Here is a 22,185-nt window from a genome sequence, read left to right on the forward strand (position 1 = left end):
AGATAAAATTGCAGAACAGTTTCCAGACCATAAAGTTGGTGCTTTATTGATTATTCATAAAATAGTGGCTGTGTGAGGGTCAATAATATAAAAAGTATTCTTAAATAGAAGCTTCTAATGGGAGATGTTTTTTCATACTAAAAAGTATATTATATATAAGAATAATATTCCTAGAAAATGTGGGTTCGTTGCAATGAAGGATACAATGGCCAAACTTGTAAAACCCAAAAGTCAGTCTTTTGATTATGGCAAACTATTATTCAATGTTGAACACTTTACTGAAAAAGATATAGGCCTTTTAACTTTAATTTGAAATTTTTAGAACCCCATCAGATAATGTGTGAGAATCAACTATTACCCTCTTATTTAATGATAATACTCTAGGCTTACTTATCTGTTGCATGAAAGTGATTATGAAAATTATGCTATAAACTATTTTATTTTATTTTGATCAAGGAAAAAAAGGGAATTTGGCAGAGTGTTTCTAAAATGTGAAGTACAACTCTTGTTTGTTCTGGTCCCTCTAAATGTATTCCTGACTTTAACAAAACAATATTGTGTTTATACATGCATACATTGATCAATGTATGTTCAATCACTTTACCAAAACTTGAGGTTGTTAATAATAAGTGCAATAATAATAAACAATGAGTAAGGTGCTCTGAGACTTTAGAGTTAAACATGCAAGCACCTGCCTGATAACATCCCAGACTTAATTGTTGGTAAGAAATACAGAAGTCTTGATGGTGAACGTTACAGTTTCTGGAGACAGCAGAATAAGAAGCTAAAGAGCTGGAGAGAATCACAAAATAGAAAGACCTGCAAATAGAAGTAGAATCACTATGGCAAAAGAAAGCAAAGATTAGTAACTGGTACCTTGGGTGCAAACACCTGGAGCACCATTCAAACACCATCAGCATTGATAAAATCACCGTCAGTCAATTACAAAACGCACTTCACTTGAAACAGCTTACTTTCTGCAATGATTCCTCTTACACCGCCATTTGCCTATCCTAGGTCCTTGGGAAGGACTTGATTGGTGAATACAATTAAGCTTAAACATCTGGCTGACTGTCACCAAACATCATAATAAATGAACAACCATCCAGTCTAAACTAATCAGGCAGCCTAAGTAGCATTAATGATCAAAAGCTTAGTAGAACAAGAGCTTTCCCAAGCCTTCAGGATGTTTTGACTCGGGGAGCAAGGTATTCCAAAAGATCAGGCTCAACCCCAATCAAGAAGCAAAGCAAAGCGTCTGAGTCTTGGCTAACAAGCCCCGCCCCTTTGGCTGTAGCTTAGGAAAGCAGATGGTGTATGCCCAGTCTGTTTTTAAGTGTAGGTGGTCTTTTTTTTTTTTTTTTTTGCCCTTTGATACAATCACATCAAGTGTCAATGAACTCTTAAATTTGTGAAGCAGCGTTTAAAAACTCCTATTATGGTAGTTTACATGAGCAGTGTCTAGGTCACTGACAAGTCTCTGTGCCTGGGCATCTAAGTGTAGAAAGGACTCTTAATTGGTGGACCAATTAGAACTGATGAAAGATGCCCTTCCACATATCCCCTATATCTGCTGCAGGAGCCATGAGTTCAGGAGGAGTGCCCAACAAAGAACTAAGATGAATTAGAATAGTGAGATATTTCTTATCTGTGAATAGTAGATCTGGACTCTGTAAGAGACTAGATATATTAAAACAAGCTCAGATTAAATCTTTAGACAACATTACTTTTTGTTGGTATTGATAGAGATGTAAATACAGATTTACTGATGATTTCCCCAGCAGCTTCATGTAGATATTAATCAACCTGGGAGAAAGAACTGTCTTGTGTGGAACCAAGTGAAATACTCTTAACTGTGTAAACCTCATTAGTTTACACAGTGCCTCTAATCAGACAATGTTGATTATACAACACGCGGGAACAGACTGAGCCCTGTGGAACCACCTTGTGTTACCTTAATATATTTTTAATTGCATAAGCTTCATTAGTAATGTTGATTAAGATCTGAATAGCTGAGCCCTTGTTAGTTCTAAATGAGTTATTTGACTAGCTAATGGAGCACAATGCATTAGCATCCAATATCTTGTTTCCTAAACCTGCCCTCCTGCTTCCTTATTTAAATTGGTTCTGAAACAGGAATGGAGAATTTCTGGCTTGTCAAACTAATTCAGGTTGCTGAGGTTTCTCATCTGGTCCCTAATTTGGTCCACAGCTCTCATTTACCTATATAAGGCTTCTTAAAGCTCTCTTTGAAAACAGACACTACTAAAGAGAGAAGGGCCAAGTAAGGAGTTCTTTCAGTCCCATATCCCCAAATCCCAGAAGTAGACTTCATAGAAACTCTTAGCTTAATTCTGTATAATTTAGTAACAGTTCCTCGAGTACCAAGAGCCACCTAGAGTCTCAAGATTGGGGTGATAAATAAATACATAGAAACTTGAATGTAATTACAAAAGCCCAACTGTATCAGCACTGAACTGAACTCATGGGGAGAAAATACCATTACCATGTACTTGTTAATGACACAAAGTCGTGTTGGGGTAGAAAGGTGAGAACTTTGCTACAGTCTAAGAGCAGACATATCTGCTGGTTATATAAGCTATTTTTTTAATTGAACCCAAACTGTCATAATAAGGTAATGTAAGTTATATGGCAACATGGCTGCAGTCACTATTTTCATTTTTTTGTTTGCTTTTTAATGAGCAGGGAAAAGGAAGGATAAAATACACAAGAGAAGGCAGGAAAAGAAAATAATAACAGCAACAGCGAGACAGGTCCAGACAGATACACGAGCTGCAAAAGAAAAATGGCATATACTTGGCTCAGAGGTGAATCCTGATTTTTTTTTAAAAAAAAAACCTCTACAGTATTAAAGTAATAGATATATACTGTAAAAACATTTCTAAACCGCTTAAGAAAATATTTGTTCTTCAGTATACTGGATGAGTCCAGAAATATGCAAGATGTAAAGTGGGGGATGGGGGGTTGTGGGGAGTGAGGAATTGGATGAGAATTCTTACAAATATCAGAAAAGAACGACTAGGTCCTTTTGCTGTTGCACAGAGCAAACGAGCACAGCTCAGAAATTACCAAAAAATAAATGTTAGGGTTCAAGTGGGGAATGAAAAGAATTGATTTAGAACTCCATACAACTTGGTAACAAAGTAATTCTTTCAAGAGAAGCAACCGAGAGAAAGATGAAATTGCAATGTGTGTTAAAATATTATCCACAAAGTTGGAAAGCCAACTGAATAGATTTGACAATAATGTTGACAGGTTCTGGACAGAAAAAGAAAGAAAGACATCAAAGAAGAAAACATGGGTGAGAAAGTGGTGATTAGTAAGAGCACTGAAGGAAAGTAACATACTGCAGTTTATTCTGAATGTAAATGAATTCTGTTTTGAAGAAAAAGACACATTTTAATAAAAATCTGAGCAATAGCAAACGGGATTTTACAGCAGGTGAAGCTAATGTAAACAGGAGGTCAAGATAATTAATAGTTCCTGAAAAGAAAATCCAAAACAACTTTGCAAACAATTTTAATGAAGGGGGAGGAAGAACATTTCTCTCTCCCCCCCCCATTTCAAAACAAGAATTCATGCAGGAGATACAAGGATATGTCACCAGGATGAGTACTGTACATACAGTACTGAAGTGGAAGCTTCCGTTCAATAAAGATACTGCTAGAAAAACTAGAGCTCAGAATCTGTGGTTGGTGAAAGATGTGACATACAACAAAAATGCCTTCTATAGGTATATTTGTTTAGTTATTTTACAATTTTAGTAACTTGTCAAAATCTGGAAATTCTAAAGAACATATAACATAACAAATAAAGGAGAAAAGAACTGGTATACCAATTGCTCAGTAAAATATCTTATTTCAACTAACATTGATAAAGTGCCCCGTAATATTCTAAGTAATATACCCAGTTAAATGTGTGCCTGGATAGGATAGGATGAAGATGGCTGACTTATCTATAGTACTTATGAAAACAATCTTAGAACAGCAGTTGGTTATCATTTCTATACTACAAAATCTGCCAATGAAGTTGATAATTGATCCATTAAACATTCACCATATAAATGCAATTAAAATATCCATGTTACCTAAACTCAAAACATTTAAATGTAAGCATAGTTACAATAATTTAATATAACATAAATGCAATGATCAAAGTCCAAAGCAATAATAACAATCATAACAAAAACATGACATGATGGAAAAACTACATCATCATTAATGCCCCATAAGACTTCATCTTTGTCATCTTCTTAAACATTAAGGCAGGGGCTAATCTTACTTGAAAGGCTCACTGTAAGGGACATTTCCATAACACTGGGACCAAGAAATGATGTTTAATATCATGGAAACAGGGAGGAACTGCTAGACCCTTTTAGGACAACTGTACAGGATTGGCCACTTCTGGTAGAAGACTATAAGAACTGTGATACAGCATCAAAAAGAAAGACAAATACAAATATTTCATTAATAGGAATAGAGTTTTCAGATTATTCAATTCAATTTTATCCTGCACTGGTTGGGAGATACCTTGAATATTGTATCAACATCTGTGTGCCTTATTTTAAAAAGGATTCAGGCAAATGGAATAGGTTCAGTGAAGGGTAGCATAGATGATCAAGCACTTAGAAAGAAAGAGCACATCTGTGCTTACCATTTATTGTATGTTGCTCCAGACTTATGCGGAGGCCAGCTTGATTCTGAGCCTGTTCAAAAATTCCTATCTTGACTGAGATAATTTAGCAACAGCTTGCAATGTATTCAGTTCAAATTGTACCCAACCAAATCCTCCTGTTGGACTTTCCCCCTGATGCTGTGCTCTCCCCATTTTTCTGTTCCAGGAAAGCAATTGCTGGTTGCTTTTCTTCTCATACTTTTGTAAGTTAAATACATATGCATTTATATTGCTCTTATATATGCAACATTAAAATGTCAAAATGCACAAATATATAGGCCCATCTTGCTTAAAAAAAATTAACCTCATTCTTATTGCACTTCTTTCAAATGCCCTTCAGACCAGCTGTGGTATTCTACCGGTTTGGCCCGGTTCTGCCAAGCTGGTAATGCTGATGAGCAGTGGAGACTGAATTGACGCTCTGGAGTTGGGCCCACCTGCCCACCCGGACTCCCATACTAATCTTTATGTCCTGCTTTTGAAGCACAGCTGCTTTGCGTGGCAAGCAGATTGCCACACGGTAGCTGCTGAAGCAACAGGGAGAGTGCAGGCTTGCATGAGTCAGAAAACCTCTGCGGCTGTGCAAAGTGGGTGTTTGGTGTGTGCACATGCAAACTGTGTGCGCGCGCACACAAAGCGTGCCCACCAAACCACGCCTACCGCATTGGTGGTAAAAATATTTGAAACACACCACTGCTTGAGACCTATCCTTACCATGAGCAAGCATAACTGCTGCCTTGTAAAAGGAAGGTTTGAAACCCAATAGTAAAATGTTATGATTTTTTCATTACTTCCTAATTTTCTTTGTCCTTTAAAAAAGCAAACGCAAAGCAAAACAAAACTCCAACAGTGGTGCACCACATTTCATCTCCTCTATCACCTTAATACTTTTTTTCTCAAGTTCCAAAACAGCCCTTAGTTTTTCAGCTGTTTTGGAAGCTGAGAGTGAAATCACTATGGGACCAACAAGTACGGACAGTGACACATATTAGCTGCACCTTCACATGATCTATGCTGTCATCTGTCATCAGTGCCCTACTGGATTCTATATAGATCAAATGGGACAAAAGAATAAATGAACGTAAGTTTAACATCGTGACTCAAATCAAGGAGAAAGTAACATCAGAGCATTTCATCCTTCCAGGATAGTTTATTTTATTTTATTTATTTATTTGTCAATCACTTACAAGTTAATAGGTATAAGTATAAACATGGTTATGAATACATGAAATGGATACATATAAGAAAAATAAAAAGAAACAATAGGACAGGGACTGTAGGCACATTGGTGCGCTTATGCACTCCCCCTACAGACCTCTTAGGAAAGGTAGGAAAGGTCAATAGTAGAAAGTCTAAGGTTAAAGTTTTTGGGGTTTGGGGAAGAAACCACAGAGTCAGGTAGAGTATTCCAGACATTGACCACTCTGTTGCTGAAGTCGTATTTTCTGCAATCAAGTTTGGTGTGGTTTACCTTGAGTTTGTATCTGTTGTGTGCTCTTGTATTGTTATGGTTGAAGTTGAAGTATTCATTGACAGGTAGGACATTGCAGTGTATGATTTTATATACTATACTTAGATCAGACCGAAGGCGGCGTAGTTCTAGATTTTCTAGGTCTAGAATTTCAAGCCTGGTGGCATAAGGTATTCTGCAATGAGTAGAGGAGTGGAGAACTCTTCTTGTGAAATATTTCTGGCCTTTCTCAACTGTGTTAAATATCAGATACGTAATGTGGGTTCCAGATTGATGAGCTGTATTCAAATATTGGTCTAACAAATGTTTTGTATGCTCTAGTTAGTAGTGTGATATTCCCAGAGAAAAAGCTATGTAGGATTAGGTTAACAACTCTTAATGCCTTTTAGGCTATGTAGTTACAGTGGGCTCTAGCACTTAGATCATTAGAGATGAGTAGTCCAAGGTCCTTGACAGAGTACTCATCTCTTCATAACAGACATCATTCATATTACTTCATTACTTCATAACAGACATCAAAGTGAATGTTTCAAAAGAGCATGACTTTAACAGCACCATTGCATAAAAAAATTATTGAACACGTATCAAACCATTTCAGGCAACCTCTGAAGTTCTCAGGAACTATGATGGATATTTAACATACTATTAATTAGTAAGCTACTGGTAATCTGTGACATGTGTAACCTGCATAACCACAACTTTCTCTTCCTTCCACCCTCATTTCTTTCCACCTCATTCCAATTTAAATCTTCCATCAGCTTAGCCACTCTTCCACTTTGATGAAATAAACTAAAGCTTACAAAATCTTTTTAATAAAATCTGTTAGTCAGAAAAGTGTTACTAGATTTCTGATTTTTGTTACCATAGACTTAACACTTTTTTTCTCCTACAAAAACATGTGTCTCCAGTGAAAGAAAAAAACAAAACACACTGCTGGAGTTTTGGAGGGGTTTTTTTGTGTGTGTGTATGAAAGGGGGCTTAAGAGAAAGAAATAATATTTTTTTTAAATCTACATTTCTACCAGGTTTCAAATCAACAACCTACTATTTTGAAAGCAAGAATTCTACTTATTGTAGTGCTATAGCATTGGTGATAAAAGGCAGTTTTAATAGACTGTCACAGACTAGAGTAAGCTTTGACTTATCCAGAAAATGATTTAAATTTATTCTGTATTGTTTCAGAGTGTAACCCACATAATGTATGGTTTAAGATACAAGAAGGCAAATTAGTTTTAAAAAACAGGAAGATCAATTTCATTTGCTAGAAAAAGAACACTCCTAAGCAGTAAAAACAGTGAAGGATAATGAGTTCCTCTTCACTGAATGCATTCAAGGCTAAACAACAGGAATACTTTAATCTGAAGGGGATTCGACCAGATGGCCTATATAGCCTCTTCCAACTTATAAATTTAAGAAGATTGCGAATGTTCCATTGGTTATACTGAAAATCTTGCAAGTGTCAATAAAACCAGAGCATACATGACAGCTTTCCCATGCAAGTTATATTTTATATTCTGTAACTAAGAACCTTGTAGGGCCTCTTTCCAACTGTTTATCCAGTATGATAAATCTCTGTTAAGCAAAAAGTTGTTAAATGCCCTCTTTTATGTAATTAAAACTGTAAAGGGCATTTGATTTGCTACATGACATTTATTGGTGAATTGAATTGCCACATTCTGTCCAGATGAATTGGGTATCTATAGTTGCTTATCAGTCACTGCTTTTGGCGGATCACTCAGTCCCTGCTTTTGGCTGACTTTACAAGGTCAAAATGCAATTTGTTATCCACCAAGATAAGATTTCTAATTTTCATGAAGGTTAATAAAACATAAGTCTATGATGGAAAATGGCTCTTTGATCCAATAGCTGAATTAAAAACTAATCATATACTAAAACTGACAAGTAAAATTTCAGAAATAAGGCAGAACCTAACTGGACCACAAACAGCCTTTGTCCTACCCACAAAAGAGGGGAAAAAGAAGTTCAGAGAACAAAAGTTCTCTCAAGGTAATAGAGTACAATTAGGAGCATGAATACTTCTAGAGAAGTGGTATGGTTGCAGATTCCCTTTATTCAGAGGTAGATACTCTTTGGGCCTTAGTATCCCATTTCATGTTTTCAGGGTTCCAGTCATTAACAGCTGAAAGGTAGGCTGAGATTCCCTTCATTTGGAGGTAAGAAACAAATGAAAACCTTCTTATGAATCCTACAGAATGCAAATATACTCTTAAGTCAATTCCTAGTGTCTTCACCCGTCGCAATTTTTTGGTCAGCATTGGGGAAGTAGGCTCTCATTGTCTTCTTTTGAAATGTTTTGAGACTTCCCAGGTTCACAAACCATTCCTAAATTCATGTTACGTTGTCCCAACTATCTGGCAACCAAAAATATTAGTTGAAGCCTTTCCCTTCAAAGGTTTCCAGTATAAAGGCAGTTTGTCGTTAGCATTTATTTATATTTAAACCTGAACATAGTATAACGGAATGTAGAACTGACCTTGGGGAAATATGAGAAATCCATAAAAGTGGGGAACAGGGGATCATTCCCAGAAAATATTAGTCTGGGGATAGAGGGGAGTGTGAGAAAGAAACTTCAAAGAACCCCACCAAAAAGGGACATGGTCCCCCAAAATATTGTTGCTAGCTGGTTATTTATGGATGTGATAAGAATGGAGACATAAACCCAGGGATGGGATTCTACCAGTTCACATCTATTTGCTAGAACCGGTTGTTAACATTCTAAGCAGTTCGGAGAACCAGTTGTTAGAAGAAATTACTGGCCTAATCATGTAAGGAAGGCAGGAAGGAAACATTCTGGTGTTGCTTACACACACTGCCTCTCCATTAACCCTTATTACATTCTTGGCAGGACTAGACTTCCTGTCTCAGGAACTTCTCTGGAGGTTTTTTCTCCTCCTTTGCTGGTACTTTACTTGTGTGGAGTGACCATTTAAAGTTACAATGGCACTGAAAAGAGTGACTTATGACCATTTTTCATACTTATGACTGTTGCAGCATCCCCACAGTCATAAGAGGCCAGGTGAGGAGATGCGTGCCTTGATGTAAGTGATATTGAGTTGGCCACGCCCAGCCAATAACATGACCACCAAGCCATGTCCACCCAGTCACATGACCACCAAGCCATGCCCACCAACTAAGCCATGCCCACAGAACCGGTTGTTACAAATTTTGAATCCCAGCCCTGCATAAACCTGTTATTGTCAAAAGACAAATCCTAACAAGAAAACCAAGGAGGTACCTGGGATTCACAAACAAAGAATCTGCACAGGAACAATTTGATCCAAGGCCATTGTCACCTGCTCAATCCAAGCTGCAATTAAGTTTTCAATTGGGCCAGGCAACAGTGCTTCAGGAACAATACCAAGTTCCCTTTGGAATTCTGATGGGCTGACCAGTCACCTCAAGAACAGCTGCCCCCTGTTTTTGACATATTTCCTTTTGCCCTAGTGTTCCTGCTGTTCTCTTCCCTCTAGCAATATCCAATCACTTGCCTTCCTTTCTGCCCATATCAAAAGGACCAATTCCAATTTCACTAAGAGCCATTTGGCTAACAAATTCCAGAACTTGAGTGCTTCTGCCTAGCATTTAGTAGCTGTGATATAAGGAACCTATTCACTACCCACTCAACATCATCCCCTGGGTATCCCACTCTCACCTAGATAGCCAAAAAAAAAAAAAAAGCTCCACTTTCAATATGGCAGATAAGCCAGATTCACCTCACCCCCATTTCTCACCCAAGAATGAAAGCTGTTACTGTTCCCCCTAGGTCCCTTTTCCAAACCATCTTGAAGTCATTAATCCAATCCTCAACTCTATTTTATTTACTTAGTTTGTCAAGCATGTATGAGAAAACAAGTATAAGTATGAACATAAACAGATATAAGTATGTATATAATAAATGAGTATGAATAAATGGATAAATGGGAACAGTAGGACAGGGATGGTAGGCACGCTGGTGCACTTATGCACGCCCCCTTACAGACCTCTTAGGAATGGAGTGAGGTCCACGGTAGACAGTTTAAGCTTAAAGTTTTGGGGGTTTGAGGATGTAACAACAGAGTCAGGTAGTCAGTTCCAAGCATTGACCACTCTGTTGCTGGAGATGTATTTTCTGTAATTGAGTTTGGAGCGGTTTACTTTGCGTTTGTCTCTATTGTTTGCCCGTGTTGGAGTTGAAGCTGAAGTAGTCATTGACAGGTAGGATATTGTAGCAGACAATTTTGTGTACTAAGCTTAGATCAGACCATAGGCGGTGTAGTGCAAAATTTTGAGCCTGGTAGCATAAGGTATTCTATTGTGAGCAGAGGACTGGAGTACTTTTCTCATGAAATACCTCTGGATTCACTCAATCGTATTAATGCCCATTATACAGTGTGGATTCCAGGAAGATGAGCTGTATTCGAGAACTTTCAGTTCTCTGGAGGCACTGTCTATGGCGAATCTCAGTCATCCAGGTCATGGTTGTCCCAAAGATGCTTCTTCAAGAGGCATGAAAGGTCCAGTTGTTTTCTGATCTTGCACTTTTATTTCGAGTTTTTCTGTGCTCTGATTGGTGTCACTTTGATAGTGTTCTTTGATCGCCTGGTTTCCTTTTACCACTAACTCTTCCAACCATAATTGCTTTCTCCAGTGAATTCTACCACATGACATGAATGACATGACATTCTTATTACAGGGAATGAGATGGTGTGGTCAGAGACCAGAGAAGGGAAAAGCTGGGAAATGGATGAATCTGTAGTCAGGTGACCCAAACTCAGTGGCTTTCATCTGAAGTTAAAGTATTCAGGTAATAACAGACAATCGGGTGAACTCTTCCTCAGATGAGAAGAAGTGTTGACAATAAAGATAAACAATATTATGTTATAAATTAGATGCTTGGATAGTCTGATTTAGAAGAGGAAAACTTCCTGGGTCTCCCCACTCCACCCCCACTATCAGCTGCATTACAGTATAATGTTCTATTCACTCTCCTATAACTTTATTATGGCTGACTGAATCCAGGGATGGCCAACATTTTTACCCAGGCTAACATATTTTGCATTTCTTTATTTCAGCTGCCAAGGATGACAGAGAAGGGGTGCTACTAGTTCACTAGTATGTGTGGTTTGAAGGTTTCACATTTAAAAGAAATGAGTTTGATTTTTTGAATGATAAAAATATCAATTTTTTTTAATAAATTGTAAAAAATACTATATTTTCTTTATTTGTAAATTACTGTACCATGGATAATTGCCATTGTGATGCTGGGTTTTGGATTATTCAGGGTGTTGCCAAAATAGGGTATGGATTCTGCTTGCTTATTCCAGTATTTCAAAATAGATCTTCTCTGAAATAAATGTAACCCTTCCATTTAGAAGACAACAACATGGAATTGCTGGGCTGCTGATATGCTGTAGATAGCCCTTGGATGGAAACAATATACTGTAGATTACTTATCTGATTTCAGTGTGACCATGTATTTTTCCATTTTAAATTCAGATTTATAAGCAAAAAGTTTCCTTCAGCTTATCTTTCAAAACACACATCAAAATTATTGTCACATGTACAAGTGGAAATATTGTAATTAAGAGAACTGAAGATATGATGATAAGAACTAGTACCAATCTCTGCCTTTAGAACATTATTTAAACTTTAGTATTTACTTTACTGATTAAATAGGTTTACATGAGATAAATTTTTACATGTTTTTGAGAAGAATCCTGATATGAAGTATTATGATCCATTGATAAGGACTCATATATGACTTTGTAGAATATATTCATGAAAAAAAGCCCCAATTCAGGGTATAAAAGAAAGGCACCAAGCACAGCCATCCTTACCCAGTGTTCCAAGTCCTGGCAGGAGCTAAAAAATTCAATTTAGCAATTGCCTGTGGGAAAAGAGGACCATGAAGTGGCTAATTCTTGCTCTAGTGTGCCTTCACCTCAGTAATGCTATCGTCAAGTGAGTATAGCATAATTAAATAATAGTTTCAATTGCCTTTCAGCTTCAGTTGCTCTCTTAATAAAAAATCTGTTTCAGTTTTTCTCTCTCTCCTAATTGTTTTCTTTCTTAAATGATGTCTGCTTACCTAGTTCCAAAAAAGGTTTGGATTGATTTGTGGAAGTCATGGGGACTGTAGACATTACACTTGATGTACCTGCCTTTGAAGACCATCTGGTGGGAAAGTCATGGACTTCCTTCAGCAGTTGGTTGGACACTGCTGGACTAAATGAGTCAGGGATTTGATCCAGCATTTCTTGTTATGTTTATGCTCTTAAGCTCATTGCATTTCTGTATTAGATGGATGTCCTTTTTCTAAAATATTCAGACATTTTAATGCCTTTTGGCCATAGTTTCTAGAACAATGTATGCCTTTACTATCTATATGCCTTTGGGTATGCTACCTTGCTGTACAGTATTGTTATTTTTTCATAGCATTTTTGCTGAAGAATGGCACCCCCAAGTTCAGAAGTCTATGCTGAAGAATAACTGGATTCACTTTATGTTTTGGCTCAAAAGTAGACAATTAGGTAGCATTTTCTTAGGACTACTGCGAAAGATATATACACTAGGATAAGTCATTACAATTCCTAGGAGACCCTCAGATGCACTGTTAAAATTAGGAGTAACAACCATTCTGTGTAGCTTTGATGATAAATAACACCTCTATTTCCTATGTGGATATTTTCAGGATGATGTAATACATTTTTTGTGTTGCATTAGGTAGATAATCCATTCCATTCCATTCTCTCTTTGCAAAAATAGTGAATCAGATTCTCTTTTTTTTGAGGGGGGGGCATTTAATTAGCTGGAATTATGCAGGTACAGACTCAGCTTCCAGCACTTGATAGAATAGAACAGAGGTCCCCAAACTTGGCAACTTTAAGACTTGTGGACTTCAACTCCCAGAATTCTGGCTATGCTGGCTGGAGAATTCTGGGAGTTGAAGTCCACAAGTCTTAAAGTTGCCAAGTTTGGAGACCTCTGGAATAGACAATATTAGAGCGTTGTTATTATTCAAATTTGTAATGCTGTTGTAGAATAGTAGATTTGATAGGAGGACATTGGAGTCCCTCAGTCTGATTTCCTGCTCAATAAAAAACATATATTTAACCCTTGAGAGTATCAAACAGGAGTTAGCACAACTAATTAAATGATACTGAGTTCAGTCCAGGTAACCCCTTAGATCATGTACACAATCTCAATGAAAAAAAAAATCAATATGGGATGTATCTAGAGCTGCCAGTTTGATTCTCTGCTTAACTGCTTACCTCACAGAGTACCCTTAAAAAGATTCAAGTCTATGCGGGAACTGATGAAAGAAAAAGGTGTCAATGGACCTCTCCTATACAAGTATTATGATCCAGCCAGCAAATATACCAACAGTTTTGCCACTGCTGATGAGCCACTTGCTAACTACATGGATGTGAGTATCTGGCTAGTTAAAGGCAAATTATCACAATTATGTAAATAAACACTGTACTGCAAACCAGGGCATACAAAACCTTCACCAGACCAATTCTCGAATACAGCTCGTCTGCCTGGAATCCACACTACAATTGAGTAAGTCCAGAGGCATTTCACAAGAAGAATACTCCACTCCTCTGCTCGCAATAGAATATCCTATGCTACCAGGCTCAAAATTTTGGACCTGGACAACCTAGAACTACCCTGCCTACAGTCTGATCTTAGCTTAATACACAAAATTGTCTGCTACAATGTCCTACCTGTCAACAACTACTTCAGCTTCAACCGCAATAATACATGGGCAAACAATGGATACAAACTCAAAGTAAACCCCTCCAAACTCAATTGCAGAAAATATGACTTCAGCAAAAGAGTGGTCGATGCCTGGAACTCACTACCTGGCTCTGTTGTTACATCCTCCAACCCCCAAAACTTTAACCTTAAACTGTCTTCCGTGGACCTCAGTCCATTCCTAAGAGGTCTGTAAGGGGTCATGCATAAGCACACCAGCATGCCTACCATCCCTGTCCTACAGTTCTCATTTATTCGTACTCATTTATTATATACTGTATATACTTATACTTGTTTTCTCATACATGCTTGACCAACAAATGTCAAGATGAAAACTGGACAGGAAAAGTTTACATTAATTGAGAAAATCATAGGCCTGGTTCCAACTGCAAATGTGTTATAATTTGAAAATCTTGCTAATATCAAACACAGTTACATGTACCCAATTAACCATGAAGCAGGTATGAAAACCTAATTGAATTGTAAGTGTACTTATGTGGCTATACAGAACCTACTAAAAAAAAAACAACTATTACGAATCAGTTTGAATTCTAAAGCCACGTTTCTGAAATTTTTATTTCTTCTAAATTTTTGCCTATAGATATTCCTAAAAGATATTGAACAATATGTTTTAAGCGTGTACAGAATGTTCTGTGGGATGTGTTAAGTCTTTCCATTATCAACATTCAAGTGTGGAAGCCCTGAATGATGACCAGGTTTTCCTTTTTCTAGCTGACCTATTATGGACAGATCAGTATTGGAACTCCACCTCAGAACTTCATGGTTCTCTTTGACACTGGGTCGTCCAATCTCTGGGTGCCATCCGTCTATTGCCAAAGTCAGCCTTGCAGTGAGTATTCTTTCTCATTCATTTAAGAATAAAAAATACCCAATTTGTGGAATGCCTTTTTGTCCTTCACACCTATTATATTGTTATTAAACCAGGTTTTGTTATTGATTCAAAAGTAAAACCTTCTCTCTCCCACTCTCGTATCTATCACCAGACAACCATCCATTATTTAATCCCAGCCAGTCTTCTACTTATTCCAGCAATGGACAAACTTTCTCTATGCAGTATGGAAGTGGTAGTCTCACTGGGGTCTTTGGCTATGATACTGTAACGGTAAGTAGCAGTTCTCTCCAAGTGGAAAGTATTTGTTTGACATGATACTCCTAGCACAAGGCAATATTATTGATATTATACAGTGGACAGTATTGCTTTGGTCAGTGACTGAAATCAAAATGATTATGATAGTAATGAACTGAATCTTGAAAACATTCAAGCCTGCAAAGACTTAAATCTCATAGAAAGAGTTTGGGGCATTTTCACTGGTCTTACCTTCTGTTGAAGTATCATGGGTTTAGCTAAAGTCCTCATATTGCAGCCTAGGGCTTTGATGGATGAAGAAAGGATATTTTTAGTATTTAGTATTTATTTGATTTGTCAATCGCTTACAAGAACAGGTATAAGAATAAACATAGTTTTGAATTCATGAGATAGATACTTATAAGAAAAAGAAAAAACAATAGGACAGGGACGGTAGGCACGATTGGTGCGCTTATGCACGCCTCCTACAGGCCTGTTAGGAAGGGGGTGAGGTCAATAGTAGACAGTCTAAGGTTAAAGTTTTTGGGATTTGGGAAAGAAACCACAGAGTCAGGTAGAGTATTCCAAAGATTGACCACACTGTTGCTGAAGTCGTATTTTCTGCTAGCTGGTTGATCAAACACCTCCCGATCCTTTCCAAAGATCAGTGGATAGTCGCCTGGGCAACACAACACCTTCACTGTTGTGAGAGGGGAAAATAGTAGGAGCTGGTGGGGATACAGAGTAGGAATTCCTAAGAGGCCCTTAAAGATCCTTAAAGGTGGCGTGCATAAGTGCACCAGCGTGCCTACCTTCCCTGTCTTTCTGTCCCCATTTATCTGTATTTTAGTTTAGTTTACTTTATTGTCTCGTACAATGCACCTCGTACAATGAAATTAAACACTTCTTTTGTTCTTGTTTATGTTCATACTTATACTTGTTATCTTGTACATGTTTGACAAACAAATAAAATAAATAAAATAAGATAAATTCAACCAGTGTTAGCTCCCTGCTCTGAGATCCCCAAATAACTAGCCTTTTCTCTTTTCCACATCCAAGTATCTATTTTGGTACTCCTATTCCTTGTGAACACCCTTCTCATAACATTAGCTCTTCCAGTTGACTGCATATTTATGTGTTGAACATTTGAGAATATAAGAAAGTCTGAATGAGAGGTTCTCTTGTTGAATCTATCCGTTTATATAAAAAAGGCTAACATTTTGAAAATCTTTTTAATATATTTCATGATCAACTGACCATAATGTTAGACAGGTTTCCCATCCTCAAATACTCTGCACAGTGAGTTATTCTTCCATCACAACCAAATAGATTAGCTATCCATAATTTCAATTTTCTGAACTTCTGTTAGGCTATTGTGCTGTATACTTTTCCTATCTTATGACGTGTCCTGTTCCTTTGTAGATCCAAGGCATTCCTATTACCAATCAAGAATTTGGCCTAAGTGAAACTGAGCCTGGCACTGCTTTTCTCTATTCAAAATTTGATGGCATCCTGGGTCTGGCCTATCCCTCCCTTTCCGCCGGTGGTGCCACCACTGTAATGCAGGGAATGATCCAGGAGAATCTGCTTGATGCTCCTGTTTTCAGCTTTTACCTGAGTCAGTGAGTATGAAGTCTTTTCTACCTTTCTTGTTTTTAATTTGGCGGTTTCCACTCGCTACAATGATTATTTCTCAATTGTCGTCTATACTTTGTACACAGCTTACAACCTATGTCAACAAGAATTATGGAGAACATTTCTATGGTTGGAATTTTGAGATGGACAACTTAAGATCACAGGGCCTTTTTAACCTTTGGATTTGCACATTGCGTAATTGTTTTAGAAAGCTATCCAGTTAAAGTTTCTGTAAGATAGTAGATTCTCTTTGGATTACAGATTTCAGATCCAAGAAAGCACTTCACATTAATTTAAAAGGCAGACAGAGAGAGGGAAGTTTTTAAAAATATCAACTTTACATTGTTACGTAGTACCAATATTTAGGTAGGACTGAGGAAGAATGATTGTTCTAAAAACATTCTATCAGTTTATGGCAGGATAGATATTTGAACACATAGCCTTTTGGTAGCGCTTACTAAAATCTCAGCCTCTCTAAAGTATTACTGAGTCCTAGCTATGAAATGTTGCCCAAACCTTTCTCTTAAAATTATGAGAAAAATGCTCCTCCGGTTGCTTGATATTTTTTTTCCTGTTAAAATGTTTTTCCTGTGGTTTAGGATTTCTTTAGAGTTTTAAAAATGATTCTTGAAATTACTGGTATAAGATAGAGAGTAGTATTTTTACCTTATCATATTTGTCCTTTACTCTGTGCACCTCCTGATTTGCCAGATGATCTCACCGGCCTCTTTAGCACTTTTCAGGATCGACACAAAGAAATGAAAAGACCTGTTACCTGTCATCCTGGACAATAGATTTAAGATATCAGACACAGAACCCAGATTAGTATTTTTAAACATTTTTAAACATAGAAGAGCAGTTTGATAGTTAACCAAATACCCAGAGAGGTGCTGTGCTCCTCTTCAACAGATTTGTTAAAGAAGATCATAATGAGTGACCATTCATGGCTGGTTTAAACCAATGTTTTTGACACTTGGCAACTTTAAGGTGGGTGACTTCAGTTTCCAGCATGCTAGCTGAGGATTTCTGGGAAGTCTACCCAACAGAAATTGCCAAGTTTGAAAAAAACCTGGTTTAAACTGAATTCTACTCCAGATAGTGAGAATGGATTATCTAAACGGCCGCTTTTGGGGTTGCATAATACTGAATTTTGACACTAGGCAGCCCTTCAAGGTGGGTATGATTTCACAATGAAAAGGTCCTCACACAGAGAACCTTCAGTCAGCTAAAAAAAAAAACACTGGTATGAACCAGCAATATAATCTCAATAAGATTGTCCTTCTCCATTGATCTTATTAGGCAGCCAAGTTTCCAGAATGGTGGTGCACTTATACTTGGAGGAGTCGATTCCAGTCTCTACACTGGTCAGATTTATTGGAGTCCAGTTACCCAAGACTTATATTGGCAAATTGCGATTGAAGGGTAAGGCTGTTTTCAGTAGTAATATTTACCGAAGAGCCTGATGGAAAACAAACTTAAGTATTACATGACGAATAGTCTCTTGGAGATGGGATTTTGAAATCTCTACGTCAAAGGACACTAGTGGGGCCTCAGAACCATTCCGAATGTTGCAATTGGTAGTTTTTAATATGACAGAAGGCAAAAATATTAAATGGAGAGGTATCCAATTGAATGTAATAGTAACAGTGCTTAGACTGATATACCGCTTTACAGCCCTCTCTAAGTGGTTTACAGAGTCAAAATATTGCCCCCAACAATCTGGGTCCTCATTTTACCAACCTCAGAAGGATGGGAGGCTGAGTCAACCTTGAGATTTGAACTGCCAAATTTCAGCCAGCCAGCAGTCAGCAGAAGAGTCTCTGGCTTCCTACACCAAGGCAACTCTGATTCTACTAGTTGCAGCTGGTCAGCAATCATTAATTTACAAATATGCCTTTCCAGCTTGCTTTTATTTCTGGGACAATAATCTTTTTTCTCTCTTCGGAAACAGCCCCTCCACTTAACTCTGGTGGTCCAATGACAAAACCAGGGCAAGAAAACAATCTGATTTTATATGAAAATAACCACAGCTGGTTCCTTTTCGGTGATGCCATTGAATATCTGTTGAATAAGTGTGGAAGAACAATGTAACAGCAAATATCTCTGGACTTTCTTTCTCTAGATTCTTGGTTAACAACCAGGTCAGCAATTGGTGCAGCCAGGGGTGTCAGGCGATTGTGGATACCGGAACATCCTTACTTACTGTTCCTGGGCAGTTCTTTGACCAGCTGATGCAGATACTTGGAGCCCAGCAGAACAACTATGGCGAGGTAGGGGAAACCTGCTATATGTAGGGACAGGGAATATTGAGTGTAACTGGCATGCTAAATATCAGCAAAAGACCTGGGATACTCTTATTGTGGGTATGAAAATATTTCCCAAATAAATCCAATATAAGATGATGAAAAACTGACTCCCTTAATACTCATTTCCTTTATCCAGGCAATGGGAATTGTGAGGTGGAGTGGGAGGTTGCCAGAAAATGTACAGCTATCTGGCAAGACCTACCCTAGTTGCTAGTTCTTAGTTTAGCTTTTGTCAAACTAAACCAAACAAGATGCTAGTGGAGGTTCAATTCCCATCCATCTGCCAGTATAGGGAAGAGTTGGCTTTTTCTTAAGAAGGCTAAAATACGAAAGAGCGTTTTCCATTCTAATGCATCTTGATATTGAATTAAGCCAGTATGCTTGTACAGGAAAGTAAATCAAAATGAGAAGGGAAGCAGGATGCTGTATAATCTACTTACTTATTTACAGTCTAGTTTATCCCTTAGAATATTATACTTATGGTGTTTGTACATTTTCTCTCTATCTTCTTTCCCATTCTATAGTTTGTGGTTAACTGCAATAACCTTCAGTCCATGCCGACCATCACATTTTCCATCAATGGAGTTAATTTCCCCCTGACTCCATCTAACTATGTCCTTCAGGTAGGTCATTCTTTTCAACAGCTTTTTTCATGTTGGTTTTAGGAATCTGAAATTACCTTGTATCAGTCATTTACAACTGCTGTATAGAAAGGCATAGCACAGCTGGATCTCTTCATGACATTATATTCTCCTCACTGTCCCATGGAAAAGCAGAGAGCATAACTTTGAGATGCCCTCATGGGAAAGCTGAAGAAAGGAGCTTAAAAAGTTGGCAAGATGTTATATAAAAAAGATAGGGGGCACCAGAAGGTGCACTATGGCGTAAAATATGGTGCCATTAAGAAAATAAATATTTGAGAGGCTTGGGTAATTGAAGACAACAATTTGTCTCCTGGTGGTCCACATATTGAAAATTAGATCACATTTTTTCTTGTAGGGAATTGAGTAATAATGAACTGAGCAGGCCTAAAAATGTATTCTTTAAAATGCAGTTGCAGAATAATGGATAGTTTTGTGGTTAAAAATCTTGGCAGAGTGTTATATGCAGTTACAATGGTAGAGTGTTTGAATACTGAAAGTTAAATTTTGCTCTCTCAAGTTAACTGTCTCAGGTTATTTCTGATATTTTTGCCTTAGTCCAAGAGTTTTAATGTAGTCTATATCTTTTTCTCAACAGTATTCTGGAGACTATTGCCGGATTGCCATTATGCCTACTTATCTGCCATCCCAGAATGGGCAACCTCTGTGGATCCTTGGTGATGTCTTCCTCAGGCCCTACTATTCTGTGTATGACTTGGGCAACAACCGGGTTGGCTTTGCAGCAGCAGCATAAACATATCCAACAGTCTTGTGCAGGGCTTTTCATCTGCAAAAATCTTCCACTAAAAGTGATAATAAATCAAAGTTGGTTTCCTCCCCAAAGTAACTGGAAGTAAATAAAGAATGATTATGCAAAAGACAGTCTTATGTGTGAATCTTTACTTGGCCAACTATGAGAGCATGATACAGGAGAGATGTTTGGAAGAAATATGGCATCTCAATGTTTTCTTTGAACAACAGAATTCCTCTATTTATTTATTTTTTTAATCTACCCCTATTCCAGGAGCTAAAGAAAGGCTATATAATATTTTGTTAATATTTCTTCTCACATCATCTTATAATTACATCCTTTGTGTAGTTGCCTTGAATAGACATAAGACAAAGACTGGCTTTTTAAATACAGACATAAAATTAAATATGGGTCTTAATTACTCATTTATATTCAATAAGAAAGAAGGAAAACTGATAAGGTAGCTTTCTGTGGGGATCGAATCTGGAGAGCACATACTCAGCATATACCAAGCCAAGCATCAGCATGTCATCGATTTTGCTAGAAAATTATGGCTTACTTTATTGATCTATCATTTTAAGAAGATGGCTGTACATTGTGGTCTTCATGCAACCCTTTTCACATTCTTTTATACATCTAGTGCATTGATTGCTGCTATGAAAGTATGCAATGAGAGATTATAATACTGAAGAGTCTTCAGTATGGAGAGTATTCCACATTAACACATTTTCATGAATACTCACTTAAGTGGGATCATCTCTAAAATGCTCAAGATTTCACAGAAACCTCAGTAAACATAATGCAGGTTTCCCTCCACGTAACGCAGTTCACTGAGAGTTAGAAAGAAAATAGTGAGCGATGTGCTTGAATGTACAGATGTATGACTGATTTATTACTCGAAGTGTGGTGGGAAGAAAACAAATTAAAGAATTAAAAAATGGTTATGTCAGTCTGTGCTCCATTCAAAATCCAAGAAAGAAACACTCAGACTCCAATGGTTAGAGCAAAGGTCTTCTTTTACTAAATTTCAAAGTGGAAGCTACAGAGGAGATTCTGAATCTAAAGATTTTGGCGCGCAGATCACATATACAAAAGGATGGAATTGTTCCCACCCCCCAGAGTTCAAAAGACTCTTCCAGTTAAAAGTTCTGCATATGATCATGTGGGCATCTTCAGGTGGTGATGAGGCCTCTGTCTGTTGACCTTGACATATTTTGATAAAACTTTGCAGCTGTGCAGAGGATAGAAAAAATAGGCAAGGAAATAGAAACTTAAAAAGAGGAATTTATACTCCCCCTCCTCCTTCCCATTTACAGGAATGTAACACCTCCAGCTTTCTTCCCTTCCAATTCCCCCCCCCCCCCCGTTGCTAATGACAGCCGAAAGATGGAGCAGTAAGAAAGATGCAAAGTAAGGAAAGATGCAAAGTAAGGAAGAAATAAGGCAGCACATACGATGCAGAAGGGATCATCTTGAAGGCTGACAGGTTAAGACTAACTTTATAAAAATGAAAAACATGACCGGAGGTGTCTTCTAAACTTTAAAATGATGCTGAAGTAGAGTTGCCTTTTCTCTTCTATTTGAAGCTATCTTAGGCATATTTATTTATTTGTTAAATTTATTTGCTGCCTATCTCGCTGCAGGGTTATGCTAGGTAGCTTACAACAGTAAAAACAATGAAGTATAAACCTAAGTGAAACAATGAAATGAACAGCGAAAATACAGTAATATGAGATTTAAAAATGGGAAGGAGGAAGCAGGGAATGCAGGAGAGAGAGGTGGATTTGCTACCAATCTAGTAGTCACCTCCAGTGTGTTATTCCCTCGTTGGATCCCCAGCC

The 22,185-nt window shown here is 37.6% G+C and overlaps 1 protein-coding gene across 1 annotated transcript; it reads left to right on the forward strand.

The window, feature by feature from the left end:
• Positions 1–12,017: 12,017 nt before the first annotated feature.
• LOC113446110 (gastricsin) lies at positions 12,018–20,467 on the forward strand. Its single transcript, XM_026715592.2, has 9 exons — positions 12,018–12,127; positions 13,445–13,592; positions 14,657–14,774; positions 14,929–15,047; positions 16,434–16,633; positions 17,946–18,068; positions 18,769–18,916; positions 19,477–19,575; positions 20,192–20,467. Exons 1-9 carry the CDS (start codon positions 12,072–12,074, stop codon positions 20,345–20,347), a joined length of 1,167 nt encoding a protein of 388 aa, XP_026571377.2. The 5' UTR covers positions 12,018–12,071; the 3' UTR covers positions 20,348–20,467.
• Positions 20,468–22,185: the final 1,718 nt, after the last annotated feature.

The sequence above is a fragment of the Pseudonaja textilis genome, chromosome 3 (assembly GCF_049901715.1).
Source record: "Pseudonaja textilis isolate UNSWEBS1 chromosome 3, rPseTex1.2, whole genome shotgun sequence".
In the NCBI taxonomy this organism is placed as follows: Eukaryota; Metazoa; Chordata; class Lepidosauria; order Squamata; family Elapidae; genus Pseudonaja; species Pseudonaja textilis.